Raw genomic sequence first — 22,649 nt, forward strand, 5'->3', positions numbered from 1 at the left:
GTCTGATTTTTAATTATGCTTTATGTAAATATCCCCAGAGGCTTATGCAATAGGTACAGGCTTAAGTAAGGCAAGCTGGTAGAGGCTGGCAGCCTGCTCTGAAGAGGGAAGCTGAGAGCTGAGTTGACTCCATAGCCAAGGGGTGGGTGAGCCTCAGTTGCCATTGAAGGCCTCCAAACCCCTGAATTACAGAACACAAGAGACTTGCTACATTTATAGACTCATCACCAAAAGCCACTTACTGAACTGAGCTCCGAGATTCTCTGGTACTTTTGTCAGCACAGCTGGCTTCTCCTACTTGATTTACAAAAGATCAGCAAACAACACAATCCTGTGAGCCCTAACACTGCCATATTTATCACTGGCTCCAACTCTATTCTACAGCCCAGTTTTCCACCATGACGGTTTTTGGTAAGAACCTGTGTGCTCTATGGCCAGAAGCACTCAACCACTGAGGACCCTATGGACTTCACATACATGACCTATTAATCACTGCCCTGCCAGCACGCCTTCACCTTGACCTACAGACTTCACAACTAGTAAGAAGGAGGCTGTTTAATACCCATGCCCTTGGCACCGCTTTAAGTGACTGCAAAATTCACAAGGAGTGATAGTAATACACTTAAAATGACACCAAAATCTCACTCTAAACAAGTCACAGGCTGTGTCCAAACCCTGATCAAGCTTAGAAGGTGACTGAAAAACTATTTACACCAAGGTCAAAAACACTTCATCTCTCAGACTGCAACCAGTGGCAAAAATTTCTCTGAACGCCCAGGAGAATGATGACTTCCCCTCCATTTTACACAGAAATAGCACAAAGCCTCCTGGCCTCATCCTTCATGCTTCAGCTTGCAATTGTTTCTATTTGCATGTGATAATTTTAACTGGTAGTTCTAGAAAATATTCTATATAGCTGCATTTAAATTTCACCTTGCAGACCTGATACAACTCATTTATACAGGATCCACTTCAGCCCCTGGTTTCCCAGCCAGCAGCCTAGTGACCACCATGGGCAGGCACTGAGCTAGGAAACCAGAAAGCTTTGATTTTTCTTCCAGTTCTGCAAGACTGAATAAATGTGGCACACTCTTCACCTTTAAAATGGGGACAGTACTCCCACCGTAAAGTACTTGAAGATCTGATGTAAGAAATGCAATATATTTTTTTAAAAGTTAAGCTAAACTATATTGCTCTTTTCATTCTCTAAATACTTCATTACACTCTTGGTCCTGCTCTTCCCTGATGATTTTCTTTTCTACCTAATTTGCCATTTTGACTAATCCAATTATTTTAGCATGTCAGACTAATGCGAGGGCACAAACCCTAAATATCGCTGCAGACACACAGCAGAGCCTACAGAATACTGTACCATTATTTCTATGACTTCAAAAGTAAAGAAGAGTACAGATCAAGACAGCATGGCAAACACTTTATTTTAATTCTCCCTTCTAGTTCTCACTAATTCCACTCACTGGTAATAGCTGGATGCATACACCCAAATCAGTGACTCATGGCACTAGACCACAGTCCAGTCACTGGGTTTTCAAAGCAGTGCTGTTCAAGAATTGCAGTGTTCCATCTCAGGAGTTTAACTGCACTTTTTTTCTTCAAAACAAAACAAAAAATAACACCGACAACAGGTGCTTCTTTAGTTCTCATATGTCCAGAAGGAAAAAAAACCTTAAAAAAAAATGCCGCTCTTGGTCCTCCCAGCCATACTCCATTCCGTAGTCTATCAAGGCAGCACAGATGTGAGGCACATCCTTCCCACCCATGCCTTTTCCCCAGGTTACTCTCCACAACCAGAAACACAAGACAGAAGAACTCCCCAGGCAATTTCAGCTTCAAGATGAGCCCAACTCCCCTACATGTGTTCTGGAAATCTCCAAGTGTTTTAATTCCAACTTATCTTTTTTATATAGTCTAAATAAAAAGCTTTTCCCAGTTTTTTCAAACAATTAATTTAACAGGGGCTTGGGAATATTTTTTTTTTTATCTCAATGCCAACCTCCCAGACACATTATTTATAATAGGCTGTCATTCTTAATGCTTGCTATTAGTCAAAAGACCAATAGAGTGCTTCATAAACACCTTAGCTGTTCAATCTTCACATCCTTTAAATAATGGGGAGGGTTCAAAAGGATAAGCTTGCAAAGCAGAACTCTGCTCATCTTGTAAAGAGCCACAAACACTCAGATATACAGCCCACTTCCCATCATTTTCCAGTTTCTGTAACTACTGCTTTGTATCTTCAAAGATACATTAAAATGTGACATAAAAGACATCTTGGAGAGCAGAAACTCATAAATTACTTGCGTCCTATTCTATCTACAGTAGGATTTCCAGCTCCCCAAAACAGGTACATACTTGAACACGTAATCCCATACCATCATGTGTTCATGATACCAACTACGCAAGGAACATTCATATGTAAGCACTAATCTGCCTGATCATTAGAATTTTAGTTTAGTTAAACGCCTTGCTATTAACACAGTTTTTAACTTAGGTTAGGTGGCCACAAGCAAAGTACAGATGTTGGTCTGCATCAGTTTAATAAGACCTGTCAGTTCATGTTTCAGGGGGGCTGGACAAAAGAGGATCATCAATGGAAAGCAAAAAATTTAAACACGGAAGGATGAATGCAGGCTCCCCTCCTTCCATTCCTTGAGAAGAAATGTGCAGATGTACCAAAGTACCCACTCCTGGCCCCCAAACTAAAAATGGTATGTATGTATGGCCTTGGCTACCATCTTATCACTCCTGCAGAACCACACAGAAGTACAAAACATTGGAATCACAAGAAGCTTGCAAGTGCTAGCCACTTTCTCCTGCTTTCCACTAAGACTACGATGGTGGCTGTGATCTCAGGTCTTCTTTCTACAAGAAGCAACTAAGGAAATAAGACTCACACTTTGGTGTAGGGTGAGTGGGCAGTATCAACACATAAAACCCTTCTTCCCTGTGAGGGGGTGAGGCCCTGGCACAGGTTGCCCAGAGAAGCTGTGGCTGCCCCCTCCCTGGCAGGGCTCAAGGCCAGGTTGGACGGGGCTTTGGGCAACCTGGGCTAGTGGAAGGTGTCCCTGCCCGGGGCAGGGGGGTTGGGACTAGATGACCTTTAAGGTCCCTTCCAGCCCAAACCATTCTGTGATTCTATGACTTATCTTCTCTCCCTACCCTACATAAATCAGTATTAGATGCAAGTTTCCAAGTCCAACAATGCTCCATTTGGGTTGCGATAAGGCTCCAGTCCCTCCTCCACACCCTTCCCTTAAAACTCTGCAGGTTTGGAAGATCAAAGGAATACACTTCCATTACCCTCTTCCATTTTGTTGGGTAAGAAATATTTCTATTGCATAAAAGTGTGTGTGTGTCTATATACGTATTAGGAATTTAGCAGAGTCTAGGAACCCCAGATCTTTCTTCTCGTGTGCAGGGCAGCAATACCGGGGGACGGAGGCTTTACTTTGTTCTCCGCTGGGTGGAGGATCTCACCTCCCCCTCCGAACCTGGTTCAAAGTGGAAACCACTCCTAGAGGTCAGGAGGCAGCAGCACGGGAGACATCTTTCCCCCACCCTCCGCACGCAGAGAGGCAGCGGCGAGCAGACCGCCCGGCTGCCCCAGGAGAGTGCAGGCGCGGCGCCCAGCCCCCCTTCTCCGGGGCCCGCCGGGAGGCGCGACGGTGCCGAGACCCCCTCCCTCCCTTCTCCCCGGCCTCATCAGAAGGCCCTGGGCCGCCCTGACCGTGCGGGGCTGCCGGGACCCCGCCCCCGCGGCTCCGGTGCGGCCGCTCACGCCCATGGCGGCGGGGAGGCCCAGGCCGTCGCGGGGTGGGGGGGGGGAAGGGGGGTGTGGTGCGGCCAGCGACCCCTGCGCCCGGTCGGGGCGGCGCCGAGCGCCCGGCTGGCGGCGGTAGGCCCAGCGCCGCGAGTGGGAGGGCGGGCGCCGGCTCCGGCCGCCGGCCGGGCCTGTCAGGAAGCGGCGGAGGGGAGGGCCGGGCCCGCCAGCGGGATCGCTCACCTCGGACACCTCGTCCTCGTCGCTGCCGGAGCCGCCGCCGCCCCCGCTCCGCAGCACGGCGGCCGCCAGCTTGAAGTCGAGGGCGGCCTCGCCAGCCGCGGGCGCGCCGGGGCCTCCCGGCCCGCCGGGCCCGGCCTCCCCGAAGAGGCGCACGGCCCGCAAGCCCAGCGGGGAGGGCCCGGCCGCGGCGGGCGGCGCCCGGGGAGCGACCGAGTCGATCTCCTCGTCGCCGACGGGGGCGGCGGTGCCGTCCGTGAGCATCGCGCTGATCCGGGGCCGCCGCCGCTCGCAGAGCCCAGCCGTCTCCGTCCCCTCACGGCACCGCAGCAGCGCCACTAACTTCTCACACCCTACCCGGCCGCGGGCGCCGCGCCGCCCACCCGCCGCTCCGTCCGCACCCATTGGGCGCGCTCGGCCGATGACGGCGCGCTATTGGACTCAACGCCCGCCACTCCGAATCGCGTCACGAGCTCCCAGCATGCTGCCCTGAGAGCGCACGCCGAGGCGGTTAGAGCCCGCCGCCCCGCCCCGTTCCCCCGACCTCTCTTCCTGAACTTCTCGGGAGCTGATTGGCCATCTGAAACATCAGTCATGCGCCTTGCTGGAGATGCGGGCGCCGATGGGACGAGCGTGCTGTCGATCAAAGCAAATCCGGGAGTTCTGAATTTCGATTGGTTAGACGCCACATCGCTCAAAACGCACGGCGCCTGGCGCCGTCCGATTGGGTCCTGCCGTGCCCTGGCCCCCCCTCCCCTTCGAATCCCTCTGAAGGTCTCCGTCAGCGCGAGAGATCGTCACACGCCCGCCTGTCCCGACCGGCGATTGGAGCCGGGCGCTGCCATCACGGCCAAGGGCCTGCCCCCCCCCGCCCTCCTCCCGTCCCGAGCGCGGGCCGCCATAGGCTGACCGCGCCGTCACTCCGCTCCCCCCGCCGCTCCGCCTGCCGTGACGACACTGGCGCGGCCACGTGGCCTGTGTCAGCGCCGCGGCCAGGCCGGGCCGGCGGCGCGAGGGCCCGGCGGCGGCAGCGCCTGCGCCCGTTCGTTAGCACCGGCACCGGCGGGCGCGGGCTGGCGCCGCGGGACGCGGGACAGGGTGGGCCGGGCGCGGAAAGAGGCGTTGTCGGGGGGGAGCCCCGGGACAGGCCACCCCGCGGGGCTGCGGGTGCCCCGTCCCGGGGAGTGTGCAGGGCCCGGCTGGATCGGGCCTGGAGCCTGCTGGAGATGTCCCTGCCCACGGCGGGGGCTGGCCGGGCTGTGACGGTCCCTCCCGGCCCAGCCGCGCTGAGCTGCGACGGTGCCCGCCGGCCGTCGACCCGCAGCGACCGGGCTGGGCAGGACAGACAGGCTGTCCCCGGCCCCAGCCCCGGCCCCGTCCTCCTCTGCCCCCTCGCCTTGCCCTGCATCCCGGCTACCGTCCTAATTCACGGAGATGTTGATCTCTGGTCCTTGGCGATGCATCAGCTCAGACTGGAGGAAGAAGAGAAGGGTGAGAGTGGCAGCGGCTCCCAGCCCTCGCTCCCACCACGCTGCCAGCTGCAGCCCCACCAAGCAGCTCAGTCCCAGCCCAGCTTAGTCTTAGCTCAGGCCAGGGGCAGCCCCTGCACCAAAGCATCTCCAGGCATAGCTTGTGAAAGAGCATAGACCCCTGGACATCACCCACTTCCTCGCTGTTGCTTTCCTCCTCCTTCCGCTTCCTGGGCTGTTTCCCCTCTGTGTCCTTCCTGGCCGTCTCGGGCAGGAGGCTGTCCAGCCAGCTCAGGTCATGCAGGGAGAAGATCTGCTCCAGCCCCTTCCGGATCCCCACCAGCGCCAGCAGCTGGGGCCAGGGTGAAGCACAGATCAGCATCGCACAGTGCTTGGGGCTGAGGGCCAGGGACAGGCAGCACGGTCCCTGTCACATCCCCTCTGTACCTCCAGTAAATGCTGGGGAGGGGGCACCTCACCTCTCCTGGCTTGGATCCAGGGGACAGAACTTGCACAACACCTGCAAAGCAATGTCAGCCCCACTGGCCCCAATCCAGGATGTGAAGACTGGTGACAAAGTCACATTGTGGCCTGGCAAGGGACTCCACCAGCCCTCGGGGGTCTGAGCACCCACATACACCATCTGCCAGGGTGTGTGCCCCCACCTAGAGCAACGCCTGCATCCCTTGGCCAAGGTGAGCGTTGGGGCTCCAGCAATGCTCAGGGCACGTGTGGACAGCAGCCAGTCCAGCATCAAAGAAATGCTGCCTGATTAAAAGAGATGTCATACCATCACTGGGAAAATAATAGCCGCCATGGTGGACTTGAGGACCCAGAGCAGGGCCAGGCACAGCAGCTGGATGACAGTGAAGAGGTGGACCCGGCGAAGGGGCACATGGCGGAGGTAAGCAAGGTCTGGCTGGTGCTTGGCTGGCATGAGGAACAGTCGCACGCGGTCTGTAAGCTGTAGCAAGAAGACAGCATGTGGGTCACACACCTCCATCTCTCTGGCAGCTATTACCCACCTCTCTGTTGGGCCTGGGGCTGGCAGAGGGTTTTTCACCATTGTTTTTGCAGCTCAGCCCTCCCGCTGGCTGCCATCATGATGCCTGGGTGGGGGGGCTTGTCTGCAAGACCAGGGGTCCTGGTACCACCATTGCTCCAGGCCAGGGGAGCACTTTCTAAATAGACATCTAGAAAGGACTCAGGCTGTTCTTAAAGGCTTAACTGAGAGATAACAACCCCTTGTGCAGGAAGCTGCTGCCACCTTTGCTAGAGCACAATCCCAAATTCCCCAAGCAGAGGGTGGGAGGGAGGGAGGGTTTTCCCAACCTGTCATCCAGAGCAGGTTAATTGCAAGGAAATGTAGTGTTTAGAGGAAAAAAAGGGGTAGATATTTCTGGAGTGGAGATTTTTTTCCCCTCCGTGGGTTTCTCAAGAGAGGAACAGAGCTGATATCAGCTGCAATGCCAGGACCAAAGGATGAGCAGGTCCCAGCTCTGCCTGCAGCTCCCAGATGGGAACATCCTTGTGGCTTTGAGAGGAAGTCTGGGTTATCTAGTGATCATCCACTTCTCACAAACCATCAGTGCAGAAATCACTCATGCTCCTCAACATCCCAGACACTTCCCCTTTCCCCATCCCCAGAAAGGTCCCTCTGCCCCTGCTTGTTTTAGGCCTGGTGGGGGACAAACCCATGCCAGGTTGCACATCACAAAGAGCTAAAATCCAGGCTCTGCTCAGCAGTGGCAGCTGGTATTGAGCAAAACCCCCCATCCCCAGAACAGCCCCCACCAGCACCACTGGCACAGCCCCCGCTCACCTGGATGCTGTTCAGCGCTGCCACCCCCATGTGCAGAAAGACCCCATACAGCACTGGCATGGGAATGTGCTGCAAAAGAGCAGGGCAAGGGCTCAGCAGGGTGCGATTCCCCAAGGGGCCTGTGCTCGCTGAGCTGTCCATCTATAACGTCTAATGGCTGCAGCATTTTATTTCTTCATTTCCAACAGCCCAGCTTTTTTATATCATGGCTTCAAGGGCTTTAAAGCTCAGACACGCTCACAGTTATGCTGCTCATGTGAGGACATCACAGTCTTCAGAGAGGGGAAACATGCACCAAGTTCCTTGCCCTGTACTCCAACATGTGGTGGGAGCAATCCAGGCTGGAAGTGGAGAACATGACACCAAGCCACTTGGAGATAATAGCTTATGGCTCAGGATCTGTAAATGCTAGGGAGGTCCTGCCTCCCCAGCACACCACTTGCCTTTTTACCTTCTCCTCTGCAACCATAAACTGTCTCCAGCCCTCTGTGTTTTCTCCCAAGCCTGGGCAAGCAAGGAGGGAGACGGGGGTCACTTGCTGCTCCCCACAGGTTTCCCCAGGAACACAGGTAGTTCCCAGGGCTGGGTTACCTTCCCCAGTGCCTTTTGAGAGGAAGCACTGATCCACACACCCAAGGTGGGAGGTAACTCCTAGTCCTGGGGCTGCTGCAGACATGACAGGGGGGATTATAAGGAGAGATGGATCCTTGCATGAAGGACCAAGCCAGACTCATCCTGGGGCTGAGGAGGCATGAAAAGTTGCCCTGGGGGAGGATCCCAAAGGCCACAGACACCCCTCACTGCCCTGTATCTTGCCATCCACCGCAAAGGGAGAGGGAGGACCAGGGCTCCAGTTTCTCCACCACAAAATCAGAAACACAGGTTTGGGTTGGAAGGGAACCTCACCGACCATCCAGTCCAACCCCACTGCAGTGGGCAGGGACATCTTTACTAGATCAGGTGCTCAAAGCCCATCTAACTGGGCTTTGAACACTTCCAAGGCTGGAGCATCCACAGCTTCTCTGGGCAACCTGTTCCGGTGTCTCACCGCCCTCATCACAAAACATTTCTTTCCCCGTCCAGCCTAAATCTACCCTCGTTCAGTTTAACACTGTTGTTGCCCCCTGTCTTGCCAATGACAGCCCCTGGTAAAAAGTCTCTCTCCGTCTTTCTTAGAAGTCCCCATTATGTACCGAAATGCCCCAGTAAGGTCTCCCTGGAGCCTTCTCTCCTCCAGGCCGAACAACCCCATCTCCCTCAGCCTCTCCCCACAGCAGAGCTGTCCCAGCCCTCGGACCATTTCGGTGTCCTCCTCCGGACCCGCTCTCACAGGTCCATGTCTGTCTTGTGCTGGGGGCCCCAGAGCTGGACGCAGTGCTGCCGGGGGGTGTCAGGGGCGCAGAGCAGAGGGGGACGATTCCCTCCTCACCCTTTGGGCACACTGCTGGTGATGCAGCTCAGGAGACACTTGGCTTTCTGGGCTGCAAGTGCACATTGCTGGCTCATGTCCCATTTGTTACCCACCGGTATCCCCCAGTTCCTTCTCCACAGGGCTGCTCTCAATCCATGCATCCCCCCCAGTCTGTGTTAATACTGGGGGTTGCCCCCACCCAGCTGCAGGACTTTCCACCTGGCCTTGTTGAACCTCATGAGTTCACATGGGCTCATGTCCTCCAAGGTCCCTCTGGACGACATCCCTTTCCTCAGGTGAGTGAGCCGCACCACTCAGCTGCGTGTCATCTGCCAATATGCTGAGGGTGCGCTCAATCCCACTGTCTGTGTCATTGATGAAGATATTAAATAGTATTGATCCCAGTGGGGACCCTTGAGGGACAACCCTTGTTACTGGTTTCTACTTGGACACTGAGCCGCTGACTGTAACTCTTTGGCCATCCTGCCAATTCCTGATCCATCTGACAGGCCATCCACCAATCCCATATCTTTCCAGTTTGGAGTTAATAATGTTGTGGGGGGCTGTATCAAAGGCTTTACAAAGCCATCCTCAGAAGTGAGGACAGAGGTGGTGGAAAAGGGAACTCCTGCTTGCCCCCATGTGGTCTAGATGTGGCCAGGGTACATTGGAGCAGTTCGGCCTGATGTGGCAGTGGTGGCAGGTGAGAGCCAGCCCCAGACAGGCTCAGCCCCCTATATGGCAGTGTGGAGGGTAGTGGGTGTGTGTGTTTAGGGACCACAGGAGACCCCAATGCCCATAGGGCGGCTGGCGAGCTGACATGGGGCAGCGGTGGCTGGTGTGCCGGCTGTCCTGCAGCACTCATGCCAAAACCCATTTGCCCAGCCCCTTCTCACGCAGCACACAGCTCCCTGTCTGCTGGCCAGGCTTCCCATGATGGACTGATGGGACAAGGGATGGCAAGATTAGGAACCCACCAGCCTTGAAGGATACGGCCAACCCCCACCTTGGAAAAGCAGCCAAACCCAGCATCCAGGCTCCCTACCTTGAGAATGGGTTCCATGAAGACGGAGACACCTGTCAGGATGAAGACGGCCAGGCCGGTCAGCCTCTGCTCCCTGCAGGTGGCAGCGCAGGTGTCACAGGTGCCCTTGGGGTCCCTCAGGAGCCCTCAGTCCCCACCCGCCCTCCCCGCTCCCAGGGTCTCTGGTCTTTTCAGCTTTAATGTCCACGGGGACCAGTGGCATCCCTGGGGAGACACAAGCAGCCCCAAAGCCAGGTCTGCCAGCCAGTGTGGGCACACCCCTGTCCCCTGCTCCTCAGCCACAGGCAGGGGGTCCCCCAGAGTGGGGTCTGGGTTCACTGTGTACCTGATGCCCAGGAACTTGGGGTGCTCGCCTGGGGCTGAGGTTGCGCTCTCCTTCCTCAGGCTCTCCATGTGCGCCAGGGAGATGACGGTGCTCGAGACATACCAGGGAAGGCCAGTGGCAGAGGTGACAACCATCAGGAGGGAGACACAGAGGAGGTCCAGGTGAAAGCCTGCTCCTTTCTGCAACCAGAGAGGCAGTGGGGCTGGGGGAGAGCCGTCTCCCTGGCAGCATCAGAGAGGCAGCAGTGGTGTCTGTCCACCTTGCCAGCCAGTTTGGGGTGCCACTCTTCCCTGGCTGCCCCCCTGGCCCACAGGATCCAGCTGGGACCTGGGTCCTCCTCACTGACTGGGTTCTGGCTGTCCCCTGTCCCCCACTCACCTGCAGCTTGTATTCCCTGCGGTTAAGGATGACTGCTGTGATCTGCTGGTCCATGAAAATGAGGATGGTGACGAGGACAGCAGGCACTGGGGACACAAGGCAGACCCACCATGGGTTGGCTCCAAAGGGGAAGACGATCCATCCCCGAGCTGGGTTTGTGGGCTGTGGAGAACAGAATGGTCACAGCAGCCAACACCTGCCTGTGGGGGCTGTGGCGCAGCTGGGTGACAGGACCAGCCCTGGGTGCCCAGGCTGGAGCCCTGTGGGCACCCAGGGATGTTCCACCTGGGAAGAGGAAGAGCAACCTCTCTCATCTGGGATGCATGCTCCTGGGCAGCATGACCCACCAGCCTCCCATGAGAACACTCTGGCTGTGGCAGAGCAGGGTGTTGCTCCTGGGCACCACAAGCCAGAAGCCAGGCACATGCTCCCCGGAGCAGGTGGACTAAGTGGCACTGGACATTGGTGGTGTCAAGCCCAAGGAGGTGGTGGCAAGCATGGTCTACTCTAAGGTGCTGTCAGCCCCGCTCCACACCCAGGGTGGGGAGACCAAGCCTGGACTTGAGCCTGTGGCTCTCTCTCCAGCATGAGTTGTACTGTGATGTGGTTAGTCCAGGGCTGAGAGAGGTTATTTACAGAGCGTGGGATCGGCTGCGGTTCAAGCCCTTCTTGTTTGCTGGGGTGCAGCCCACATCCCTGTAGGGCTGGACCCAGCAGTGGGAAGGACAGCAGCAGCATAGCGGAATGGCCACTGAGTGGGGCACAGACCCACCCCGCTCCCCAGCAGCACCATGCCCACCCCACTGACACCTTCAGCTCACTGGGGACGAGGAGCTTGGGGGTCTCCAAGCCCAGGATGGCATCAACAGTGCAGGAGACAAAGATGGCCAAGATGATGGCGAAGTCGCTCACCAGCTTCCGCACCTGCAGATGGAAAGGACTTGGCCTTGGGCTCGCCAGGGCAGGGGGCTGCCCCATGACCACTCCTGGATTGCAGCACCTGGCTCCATCCCCACGCTGCCAGGACGGGTGGCCGTGCTGCCAAGGTGGCTGAAGGATGCTCACCCATGCAGGGAAGTAGCGGCTGCTCCTGAAGTGCTTGAGTGTGGTGCAGGAGAGGAAGGTGCCCCCAAAGAGCAGGAAGGAGATGAGGGTGACATCGGGCACATACTGGCAGCTGGTCCCCAGGAGGTGCCCACCTTGACCTAGGCACTGGGTCCTGCTCAGCCTGGCTGGGGCAGTAGAAGGCTGTGGGGACAGGGCAGGTAGCAAGGAGGGGTCATGCACAGACACCTCAGGCCCACCCCAGCCCCTCGTCCACCCATCCGGGAGCAGGGGATGTACCTGCTGGGGGGCCAGGGGTGAGGAGAGCACAGTGTCATTCCCTGTGGAGCTGTGACCTGCAAGGGACAGGGGAGGTCAGGGTGCCAGCACCATGGGATGCCTCATCAGGGATGACTGGGACCACGCTGCCACCAGTGCAGCTGCCCAGGCTTTCCCCAAGCGCCCAGGGTGCTGGATGGGGCCCCATGGGACCCCTGAGTCCCTGGTACCAGCTCATGCCCAGGGAGCACCAAGGGGGGACACCCCTGCGAAGGGCTTAGCTGAAGCACCAGCCACTCAGAGACACCATCAGCCCCAGGCTGTTCCCAACACTGATTCTTTTGGTACATGGTGTGCGTCTCGTTTGCAGGATAAATGTGGACACATCTTCAGGCCCAGGAAACACCCTCTGATTTACAGACTGGGCTAGAAACCACAGCACAAACGCCCCCAGGTGCCCACCTCCAGCCCCTGGCATCCCCCATCCCAGAGCCACGGGAGCAGGACCACGGCTCTGCCCAGTGCCTGGGCAGTGCTGGAAGGCAGGATGGATGGACAGATGGCATGGAGGGGAGTGGAGGAAGGTGCTGATGTGGTTGGGCAGGCAAGGATGGGATTGAGCAGCCTCTTCCTCCAGCACCTTTATCCATCTAGCTGGGTGGCAGGATCCCAGTGGGGTCCCGGGGCAGCAGACCCCTGCTCCCCACCAGTTGCATGGCTGCTTGGGCTCACCGGGGCTGGACAAGTTGCAGACACAGCTGTAGGAGGTGACGTTGTCCAGCCGGTAATGCCAGTTGATGGGGAAGGCATCTGCCAGGCTCAGCATCTTCTTCAGGGAGTCGTAGATGAATATCAAGCTGATGAGGGCACAGAATCCTTCTTCGGTGAAGCGGGTGAAGTACCGCACCAGGTGGCTGGCCTCAGTGGCCACCAAGACAACACCAAAAAAGGCCACCCAGAGCCCAATCCAGAGGCGAAACTCCAGGTAGCCCAGGCTGTGGTACCTGGTGGGGAAGGGTAACCAGAGCCTCAACAACGACACCTGCCTGGTGTGATGGTGGCCTGTGACCCAGCCAGTGGCCCAAGGAACTGTCCCTGGCAGGGTACTTACTGGCTAAAGGAGAAAAGGAGGCGCTCAAAGACCAGCACTGGCCCGGTGCTGCTCAGGATGGTCAGGGGCTGGCCAGAAAAGAGGCAGAAGATGGAGCCAGCAAAGGCCGTGCCCAGGAAGCTCTCCAGCACCCCCTGAAATGCAGGAGAGAGGTGCCAGGCACTCGGCATGTGGTGGGGATGGGTGTTGCAGCCCTGTGCCCTGCAGCAGCACAGCTGTGGGAAGCTGCCTGCCCCTCCCTGCACTGCAGGGTGCAAGGTCAGTGCTTGGTGACTGCAGAGGCCAGGGAAGGACACAGGATTTGGGCGATGCTCAGGATGCCCTGGGGGCACTGCTGGCTCCCCAGGCACTGGTAGGAAGCGGGCACCCAGGAGACCTGTGAGCTGGGCCAAGTGGGGTTGCTGTGGGGCACCCCGTGGCCACACTGACCTGCATGTTGTCAGTCGCATCCCCCAGCATGCCCCCGAAGGTGATGGCATTGGTCACTGTCGCCAGGTAGATGTAGAGCACTGCTGAGAGGCACTGGGGGTGCAGGGCATCAGAGAAGTCACTGCCGTACCATGGTGCCTTCCTCCGGATGTCTTGCAGCAGCCCCCTGAAAAGCCTGGGGCAGCAGAGGGGGATTCAGAGCAGTGTCCCTTGCAGGCCATCGCCTCCCTGCGAGACCTGCCAAGCAAGGGATGGTCCCTTCCCTGGGAGACACCAGCTCAGAGTGGTTTGGACGTGGTGGCCCCATGTGCTGGGGAGAGCCAGAACCCTGCCCCAAATTTGGCATCCCGCTGCACCTCCAACCACCCTTGTCCTTCCAGACACCCACCTGCCTGTCCTCTTGAGCTCCTCCCCGGAGCCTGGGTACCTCAGGCTGGCTCTGTCTCCAGCTGCTGCCATGTCCCCATTGCTGGGAGACTGCCAATCCGACGGGTGCACGGCAGTCCTGTGACAGACCAGAGCCCGAGACAACAGGCTTCATGTTGGAGCCCTCAGGACCCAGATGCATCTAGGGGATGCTATTGAGGGGGCAGGGAGGGTGGAGAGGGGACAGAGGTGCAAGCAGGGCTGGAGGGACCTCATGTATCTCCTGATAATGAGGAGGAGAGAGATCAGGAGGAGGAGAGGTGGGGGGCTGGACTAGATGATCTTCAAAGGTCCCTTCCAGCCCAGCCATGATGTCCTCCAGCACACCCTGGAGCCAGACCTAGTGGGTCTGGTTTTGGTGCAGAAGCTAGGCAGAGCTGGAGGTGTCCTGCTTGGAGTTTCACATCTGAGTGCTGAGACCCAGTGTTCCCAGCAGCTCCTGCCTGAAGGGCACACAGGGTGATTTTGCCATCCCCTGCCAAGTGGGACAGCAGGACTAACAGCAGTGGAGACCAGAGCTGTGGTCATCAGCTGGAGCTGCATAGGGGCTTGGCTGGGAGGACCTCACTGGCAGTGGCTGGCTCCTGGGTGGCTTCATCCCCATGGAGATGGAGATTTCAGTGTCACAGGCAGAGGTCTCCAGCTGGGAGCCTGCAAAGGGGCTGGCACAGGCTGCAGCTGCCATCCCTCCAGCCTACCTCGTGTGCAGAGATAGCAGACAGCTCGACGGAGGAATTCGGGCACTGGGGTCCCATTTTCTGGGAGGAAGCACAGTCAGCTCATCCAGGAACGCCTCCATCCCTGTGATGAGGTCCTCTCGGTGCTCAGCTTGCCGGGCAACCCTTTGGAAGAGCTGTGGGGAGATGCTGTGGTTTAGCCAGCACATCCCTGCATTCAGCCACTCAGAGCCTTCCTTTCAGCCTGCAACCATCACTGAGAAAGGCACCCATCCAATTCAGTGCTACGGGTGCACTTACACCCTACAGACCCTCCCCAAAACTTTGTTTCCTTATCCTGGGCAAGGGAGACCACCAGCTCACCCCGTCCTCTACCTCTCTCACTGCAGCTTGCAGAGGAGAGGACCCCTGGTCCCCTCAGCCTAGGCCTCATACTGGGCCCATCCCAACCATGGGTGCTGCACAGGCTCACCTCATCCGTCAGCAGTGTGGCCATGGCCCTGCCAACCTCATGGTAGGTTTTCACTTTGGCTTGGGGACCCAGCAGAATGAAGAGGAACCTGTGGGTGAGAGCACATGTCCTGAGCAGCTCTCTCCTTGCTGGGGCATGCTTCTCCCAGGGGAGTCCATGGTGCTGCAGGGATGCTGGGGATAGTGGCTGGGCACACCTGGGGGGTTGCTGCCACTCTAAGCAGGGGGTTGGGGGCAGAAGACAGGACACATCTGCTGCCCACTGCACAGAAACCCTACAGGAGTCTGTGGGACACCAGGATCCGGCTGGATTACAAGGTCTGCAGAAAACCAGGCTGGGGGCAGGGCAGGGATACAGGTCTTTGGGGCAGAGAAGGAGAATCCTGCAGCTGGGGTTGTCTATGGGGTCATGTCTGTGGTGTCAAGCTCTAGGATAGGGCTGTCTGTGGAGCTAGGGTCTTGGCTGGGCCTGTCTGTGAGATCGTGCTCATGGGAATGTTTCTCGCAGGCAGGATGCAGGAGCGTTGGCATCGGGAAGGAGACCTTGTCAGCTGCATGGGCAGCAGGTTTGATAGGACTGTGAGGACACAGGAGGAGGCTGGAAAGAGGGCTCAGCGTCCCTGAAGAAATATGGCTAAAATCCCCCACCTCAGAGGGTGCTTCAAAACAATAAAGTCTTCAGAGGGACAGCCCATTCAAATATTTAACCAAGCTCTCCATGCCTTTCCAAAGCTGGCAAAAACTGTTACAATCTTAGTACCCTGGGGCTGTGGAGAGATTCCAGGGGTTGTAACCTGAGCAAACCTCCAGAGAGGGAGGGAAACTCCAACAGCAAGAGTGGGGCTGAAGGTGGCTTAACAGAACCTGCTGCAGCCCTGATGTGGGGCATCAGTGCTGGAGACCTCCCAGAGCCTGCTCCAAGGGGTCAGGAGGTGACAGTAGCCACCTGGGATGGCTTTCACCCAGACATCTTCGTCAAGGTAATGGGAAAACCTTGAGATCCTAGAGATGGACCTGGGTGGGAGACAGCCCTGAGATGGTGACTGCACCCACAGGGCAGGCAGCAAAGAGGATGGCACCACAGGCAAAGGGATGGGTAGGGACAAGTTCTCCTTCCCCTCCTGTTTGAGGAAAGAAAGTACAGGGCAAGGGGTTGTCATGAGCCCCTTGAGGCCCACGGGGCCCTCCCGGGGACCTGCCACCCATCTCCCACCCAAGAGAGAGCAGGAGGTGGATGGGGATGTCCGTCTCCACCCAGCTCCTGGAGGACGGGTGCTCTGGGCAGAGTGACCAGGAGGTGGCAATGTCCCTCCTGATCCTCGCCTGCCTCCTCCGCACACTCCCTGAGGAAGTCCCCAGCTCAGGGGGCACACTGACCATTTCCCCTCACAGCTTCGGGTGATGTGCTCCTCAGCCTCGGAGAAACACCTCCCGCCCCGCTCCTTTCCCCTTGCGCCAACAGTTCTGCAAGAGCCACACACCCACCGCTCGGGAGAGCATCGCGGGCGGTGGGAGGGCAAGAGGTTCCTGCAAACCTGCCTCCCTTCCCAGCTGCAAGCCCCCATGGTCTCGGGCAGTAAGTGGAGAGCATCCAGGACCTTCTCAGGAGGAGAGTGAATGCAGAGCCCAGGTGGGGATAAAGCCAGGGGCTGTCCCCCCGAGGCTGCCCAACACATGCTCCACCCGCAGCCTGTCCTGGGATGTTCTTAAGGGGCTGGGAAAAACAGGAGAGGAAGCAGTGAGCCAGGGCTCTGGGAATGCATGAGCCATTGGGTGCCATACCCTTTACTTTCACCAAGAAAAGCCTTGTTCTGTATGGGAGGGAGCAGGGAGACAGGGACAAAGGGGGGTGCAGGGCCATCAGTCGTGCTCCGTTTACCTGCTGGGGAGAGCAACTTCAGCCAGTGAGCCGAGGGCCACCCCTCGCCTGAGGCGGATGAAGGCAGTGAAGGGCTTCTCCAGGAATTCAACTTCACCAACAACAACATGGGCTGCTTCGGTCCCCGGCGGGACTCTCTTCTTAAATCGGTTTCTCAGCTGAAATAAAAGGTGTGCAGTGCCTGGGCACTCAGGATGCAGCAGCTGCTCTCAGCCCAGCTCCGTCCTGCCTTACCTGCTCCTTCAGAGGTGTTTCAGAGAGTGAGGCTCCAGGCTCAGACCAGCTTTTTACCTTCACTGCAAAGAAAGGGAACAAGCAGCAAAATATGTGTTCAATTGAACGGCCAGCATGGGTATTGGCCCAGGCTGGTGATGGCCCATGTCAGCACCCATGGCCAGCCGCTGTGCCTACCTCGGCAGGGAGAGAGGCCGAGCTCGGTGAGGAGCTGCAGTGGGGATTTGGTGGGCTGATGCTGTGGCTGGCGGAGCAGGAGAGCTGCCAGGCGCTCCCTCAGCTCAGGCTTCAGCTTTGCTTCCTCAGGCTGCCCAGCAATTGCCTTGTCTGCAACAGGAATGGGGACAGCCCTGAGTCCCCTTAGTTTTCTGGCTGGTGGGGGCTGCCCAGGGAAAATCCTCCTTTGCTGGAGCAGCAGCCAGCCACCTCAGGTACCCAGCTATCATGCATCAGGGCTTTTATAGAGGGACCTCCCTAGTGGTCTGGTCCCTCTGGTGACCATCTCTTCCCAGGAGGTGACATTTGCATTCCCCACATACCAATTATTTCCTTGAAACTGAGGGCATCCAGATCCAGGAGCACTGTCCCCTGCTTCAGGCATGTCCTCAACTGGAAGAGGCTGTGCAGGGACAGGACTGGGACATGGGGTGCACTCCAGCGCTCCCCACCATCCTCCACCTTCTCCTCGAACTTCATCCACCTGCCCGGGGAGATGTGTGGGGTCAGTGGCAGGGTAGTCCTGTACCCCGTGCCAGCCAGCGGGAACTGAAGGTTAGGTCCATCCCTGAGCTTGGCATGGGGCTGGCACAGGCAGAAGGGGATGTGGGGGGCTCAGGGGTGGCTGCAGTGGGCTCGTGAAGCAGCGGTGCGGAGGCAGCGTCAGCAGCCACGTCCCCATTGCTGCTGACTCACACCACACTCCAGTCTTCTGATTGGGGCATTTCACCAGTCATGGGATCATGGAAGGGTTTGGGTTGGAAGGGAACCTCACCGACCATCCAGTCCACCCCCCCTGCTGTGGGCAGGGACACTGTTCTCTAGATCGGGGTGCTCAGATCCCCGTCCCACCTGGCCCTGAACACTTCCAAGGCTGGAGCATCCACAGCTTCTCTGGGCAACCTGTTCCGGTGTCTCACCGCCCTCATCACAAAACATTTCTTTCCCCTGTCCAGCCTAAATCTACCCTCATTCAGTTTAAAACTGTTGTTGCCTCCTGTCTTGCCATGACAGCCCCTGGTAAAAAGTCTCTCTCCATCTTTCTTAGAAGTCCCCATTATGTACCGAAATGCCCCAGTAAGGTCTCCCTGGAGCCTTCTCTCCTCCGGGCCGAACAACCCCATCTCCCTCAGCCTCTCCCCACAGCAGAGCTGTCCCAGCCCTCGGACCATTTCGGTGTCCTCCTCCGGACCCGCTCTCACAGGTCCATGTCTGTCTTGTGCTGGGGGCCCCAGAGCTGGACGCAGTGCTGCCGGGGGGTGTCAGGGGAGCAGAGCAGAGGGGGACGATCCCCTCCTCACCCTTTGGGCACACTGCTGGTGATGCAGCTCAGGAGACACTTGGCTTTCTGGGCTGCAAGTGCACATTGCTGGCTCATGTCCCATTTGTTACCCACCGGTATCCCCCAGTTCCTTCCCCACAGGGCTGCTCCCAACCCACATGTCCCCAGTCTGTGTTAATACTGGGGCTTGCCCTGCCATTAGCAGCGCCTGCTGGAGTCAAGACAGAAGTGTCTTGAGCTGTTTGCCATGCTCAGGCTGTGCCAAATATTTTAATGCTGGGCACAGACAGAGCTTCCCTTTGTCCCCATGGGTGGGCGTGCTGCTGTGGGGTGTTTCGGCATGCTGTATGGGGAGAGCGTGCCCCAGCAGAGCAGCCTCCTGCTGAGAGGCAGCCGTGCTGGGAAGAAGAGGGCTGGGTGCTGGGAGAGCCGTCACAGCACAGCCCGGTGGCTTTGCCCCTTCCTTGACCCTCTGATCCCTGGAACAGACCCGGCGCTGCCCCTAGACCTCTGCATCCCGTGTCCCTGTGCCCCTGCCAAGCTGAGGAGGGGTAGTGTGGGTCATGGGGACATCCCAGCCACACTCCTGCCTCCCACCAGCATGCGGCTGGCCCCGGCCCATCTCCGTTAGGCCCCCATCGCCCCCAGCCAAGCCTGCCCTGACCTAACCCCCCAGTTGCCTCCTGGGTTGTGCCGGGCAGCTGGCTCTGGGGAGTGTCAGCCCTGGCACAGCTGCTGGAGCCTTGGAGAGCAGCAGAGGCAGGAGCTCGCCTGACAGCCTGCACTCTGCCATGAAACCGGTCACCCTAAGCCGAGCAGAAGCAGTGCAGGCCCCGGAGGGCAGAGTGCAGCAAGCAGCCCTGCTTTCAGGCTGAGGTTGAAAAACCACCGGCCTTGGGAGATGCTGTAGGCTCCATCAGAGCTGGGCTTTCTAAGGCTGGGCTTCCCAAAGTGTCACCAGGCTGCTTGGCCATTGCAGGTGTGCCTACCTGGCTGTCTCTCTCCACTCCAGCCCCACCGGGGTGCTGAGGAGCTGGTTGAGCTGTATGAAGAGCAGCGGGCAAGTGGTGTCCCCTGACTCCTCCTGCTGCCGGGTGGCACTGGCTCGCTTTGCCACTGGGGCCATGCTGGAGGGGAAGATGCTGCAGCTGAAAGCCTGGTAGGCAGCTTCAGGGTTGCTCCCCTCTAGTCTGGACTGTGAGCAGGCGTCTGCCTCCTGGAGAGCCGTGCCGGCTGCCCCAGGCACGTGGGCTTGCATGGCCACCAGCACCAGCAGCACAGGTGTGTGCTCCCCTCTGGAGCTTCCAGCACTCACAGGATCCCACTCATCCCACACCTTATAAAACCTGTGAACCAGTTTAAACTGGCCACAAACCAATACATGGGAGCCGAGACCAAAACAATGATCTCAAAACACCAGGGCCAGCCCTGTGGGTGCTAGCGTGGCTGGCTCCTGCCACCCCTGGCTGCCCACCTGGGCCAGAGACCAGGGCACCCCTCTGCCTCCTTCTTGTGACCCACATGGACAAAGCTGCACTGATGCTCCCAAGCCCTCCCGCACCCTGCAAGGTTTTGGCAAGGGAACAGCAAGGCCAACCCTGGACAGCCGGTGGCAGCAGCGGTACCTATGCCAGGGTGCCTGTGCCCATGGCGGGAGAGATGCCACGGCCCCATGGCAGCTCTTCCCGGGAAAGGGGATGTGGGGATGGATGTGTGCTGGGGAGGGCTGCATCACCGCTGAGGAAACCCAGAGTGAGGCAAGAGGGGACTCACGGCCAGGGCCAGGAGTGCGTCAGGGCTGTGGCCATCCCGGCATGCGGAGGGCATCTGCGTGGGCTGAGTGGTCAAGCGGATGTTGCAGCGTGTGCTGGGAGGAAGGATGCAGGGGCAGGCGAATCACCCTGCCAGCGCACGGGAAGCGGGTACAGCCAGCGTGGTGCCGCCAGCAGAGAGCAGCGCCCCGTGCTCGCTCTGCCCACTGCATGCCCGCTACAACCACTGCTGGGCTTGGCTCCCTCGGTCCCGTGAAAACAAACAACTGGGTTGTGTGCAGTGCAAACACGGTGGCAGGCAACACAAACACCTGGCCAGCCCGGACAGGTTGTGCTGGAACCCACTGGTCCCGGGCAGGGTTGAGTCCCAGGAGCAGCCCAGCATGGGGCCAGGCACCACCACGGTTGAGGTCACATTTTAGGGCGGTGTGGGTGGGTACGTGCCAGTCCCTGGGATGCTGGTACCTGCCTCGTGGCAGATGGGCCAGGAGCTGAGGAGCTGCGGATGGATCTGGCCCTGAGGGAGGCAGAGAGGGCAACCCTCCCCATCAACTCCACTATCCCAAAGCACAACAAAACCTCCCCTGTGCCTGTTCCCTGCCCCACAGAGGACTCCCAGGGCTCCTTCCAGTCCCACAACCATCTTCACTTCAGCACCATCAGCTGCCCAATGGGCCGGCCTCACCCTGCCTTCCTTTAGCACAGGCAGGAGGGGTGAAGGCAGCAGCCTGCAGCACGGCAGGGGCGCAGCCATGCCAGGACATCCCGGGTGCTGAGGTATCCCCCCAGAGGTGTGGCACTGGGTTCAGCTTAGGCCACCCCCTGGCTCCTTGCAGACACCCAGCTCCTCCAGGAGAGGGGTGGGTGGGGACAGGGAGGTTTCAGGGCTCAGGCTGGGGTCAGTGCCCGGATGCTGCTTCACTGGGGTGCGATACCCCCAATGGATGCAAGAGCCTGACCTGAGTGGGGAGGCTGCACACCTCGGGGGGCACATGATGTGTGTGGGGGTCACACAGCTTGGGGGGTTGCATAGGGTGGGGAGTCACAGGGATTGGCGGGGGTCACACATCGCGGCAGGGCACAGAATCTGGGGGCTCACACAGTGTGACGGGGGTCACATGGCATTCACACACCATGAGGGTTCACACATCATGGTGGAGGGCCACAGCGTGGCGGGGTACATGGGGGGCGTCACGTTGGTTTGGAAATCACACAGCTTGGAGGAGGTCGTACAGCATGGGGAGGGGTCACAATGTAGTGGGGTCAGATGTGGGGTTACATGGCACTGAGGTCACATGGCGTGGTGGGGAGTCACCCAGCATGAGGGGCTTCACATGGCACAGGGGCTCACTTGGTATGTGGGGGGATCGCATGGCATGGCAGGGGGTCACGAACTGTGTCTGGAGGTCTGACAGTGGGGCAGGGGTCAGACGGTGCTGGGGGTCATACCTTGGGGGGGCTCTATCTGGTCAGCTGTCCCCTGGCTCTGCCTTGCTTGCCCTCCTCAACTTCAGGGTTGCCACAGGTCCCCCCACCCCCATCCCCTCACCTGTGTGGAGGGCTGCCCTGTGCCCCATCCTGTCCCCTTAAGGCCATCACGTGCTCCCCAGGGACACTCTCCTGGGGGTCTGGATCCTGGCACCAGGCTGTCCCCTGGCCTTTGCCCCCCAGCCATGCTCCCTGTGGCCCCCAGGCTGTTTGCTCTGCGATACAAGTGTGTGTCCAAGGCAGGTGCCACAGCGAGGGGGGGTGACCTTGGCTGGATTGGGGACCACAGGTTCCACCCCTCCCTCCTGTGGGGGCTGCCCCAGCACAGCCCCCGGCATGGGATGGTGCATGGCTGGCAGCGGGGTGCAGGCAGGGAGGCTGTGGATGGCTGCAGGAGGTGGGCAGGGGGCAGCTGCAGAGGCTGCAGAAGGCAGAGGGAGGCAGAGGCAAGGGAGGCTGCGGCAGGCACAGGGGAACAGGCAACAGAAGGCAGCAAGGCAGAGGCAGGGAGACAGGCAGCAGGAGGCAGTGGGAGGCAGGGAGGAATGGCAGCCTGCAAACCCCCCACCCTTGCCTGCTGCCAGACCTCTGTGCCAACAACCTCCCTGGCAGCTGACGTGAGCCGGTGCTTCCCCCTCCTGAGGTGCCAGGTCCGTCGACAAACGCTGCCCGCGCATGCCCAGCCTCGGGGATGTGGTGGGAAACGGGCAGGGACAAAATCCCATCCCCATGCAGGGACCTGCCAGGGAGCACCCGCACAGGGCTCCCCAGGGACACAACCCCTCAGCCTGGACACCACTGACCCTCCTCACTCTGCTGCCAAAGTCTTTTGAGCTGCTGATGGCCGGAGGAGGTGGAAGGAAAAGCGTCCAG

The 22,649-nt window shown here is 58.7% G+C and overlaps 2 protein-coding genes across 5 annotated transcripts in view; both read right to left on the reverse strand.

Annotated features, from left to right (window-relative positions):
• ANKHD1 (ankyrin repeat and KH domain containing 1) overlaps positions 1 to 4,370 on the reverse strand; it is a 114,854-nt gene extending 110,484 nt beyond the window's left edge. For all 4 annotated transcript variants that reach the window (XM_074916424.1, XM_074916423.1, XM_074916422.1 and 1 more), the window contains exon 1: positions 4,022 to 4,370. In XM_074916424.1, coding sequence (XP_074772525.1) covers positions 4,022 to 4,282 — 261 coding nt within the window. In that variant the 5' untranslated portion in view covers positions 4,283 to 4,370. The remainder of the gene's footprint in view (positions 1 to 4,021) is intronic.
• A 1,069-nt stretch (positions 4,371 to 5,439) lies between these two features.
• Positions 5,440 to 19,774, reverse strand: SLC4A9 (solute carrier family 4 member 9). The gene is made up of 21 exons (XM_074916606.1): positions 19,506 to 19,774; positions 17,558 to 17,718; positions 17,196 to 17,345; positions 17,019 to 17,080; positions 16,785 to 16,942; positions 14,907 to 14,994; positions 14,456 to 14,610; positions 13,720 to 13,836; positions 13,332 to 13,506; positions 12,903 to 13,036; positions 12,524 to 12,795; positions 11,813 to 11,868; positions 11,534 to 11,716; positions 11,279 to 11,392; positions 10,469 to 10,630; positions 10,091 to 10,269; positions 9,766 to 9,838; positions 7,310 to 7,378; positions 6,278 to 6,451; positions 5,684 to 5,839; positions 5,440 to 5,490 (listed from the first exon to the last, which is right to left on the reverse strand). The coding sequence occupies exons 1-21, from the start codon at positions 19,772 to 19,774 to the stop codon at positions 5,440 to 5,442; spliced, it is 2,958 nt and encodes a 985-aa protein (XP_074772707.1).
• Between the last annotated feature and the right edge of the window lie 2,875 nt (positions 19,775 to 22,649).

This window comes from Athene noctua, chromosome 12 (assembly GCF_965140245.1).
Source record: "Athene noctua chromosome 12, bAthNoc1.hap1.1, whole genome shotgun sequence".
Taxonomy (NCBI): Eukaryota; Metazoa; Chordata; class Aves; order Strigiformes; family Strigidae; genus Athene; species Athene noctua.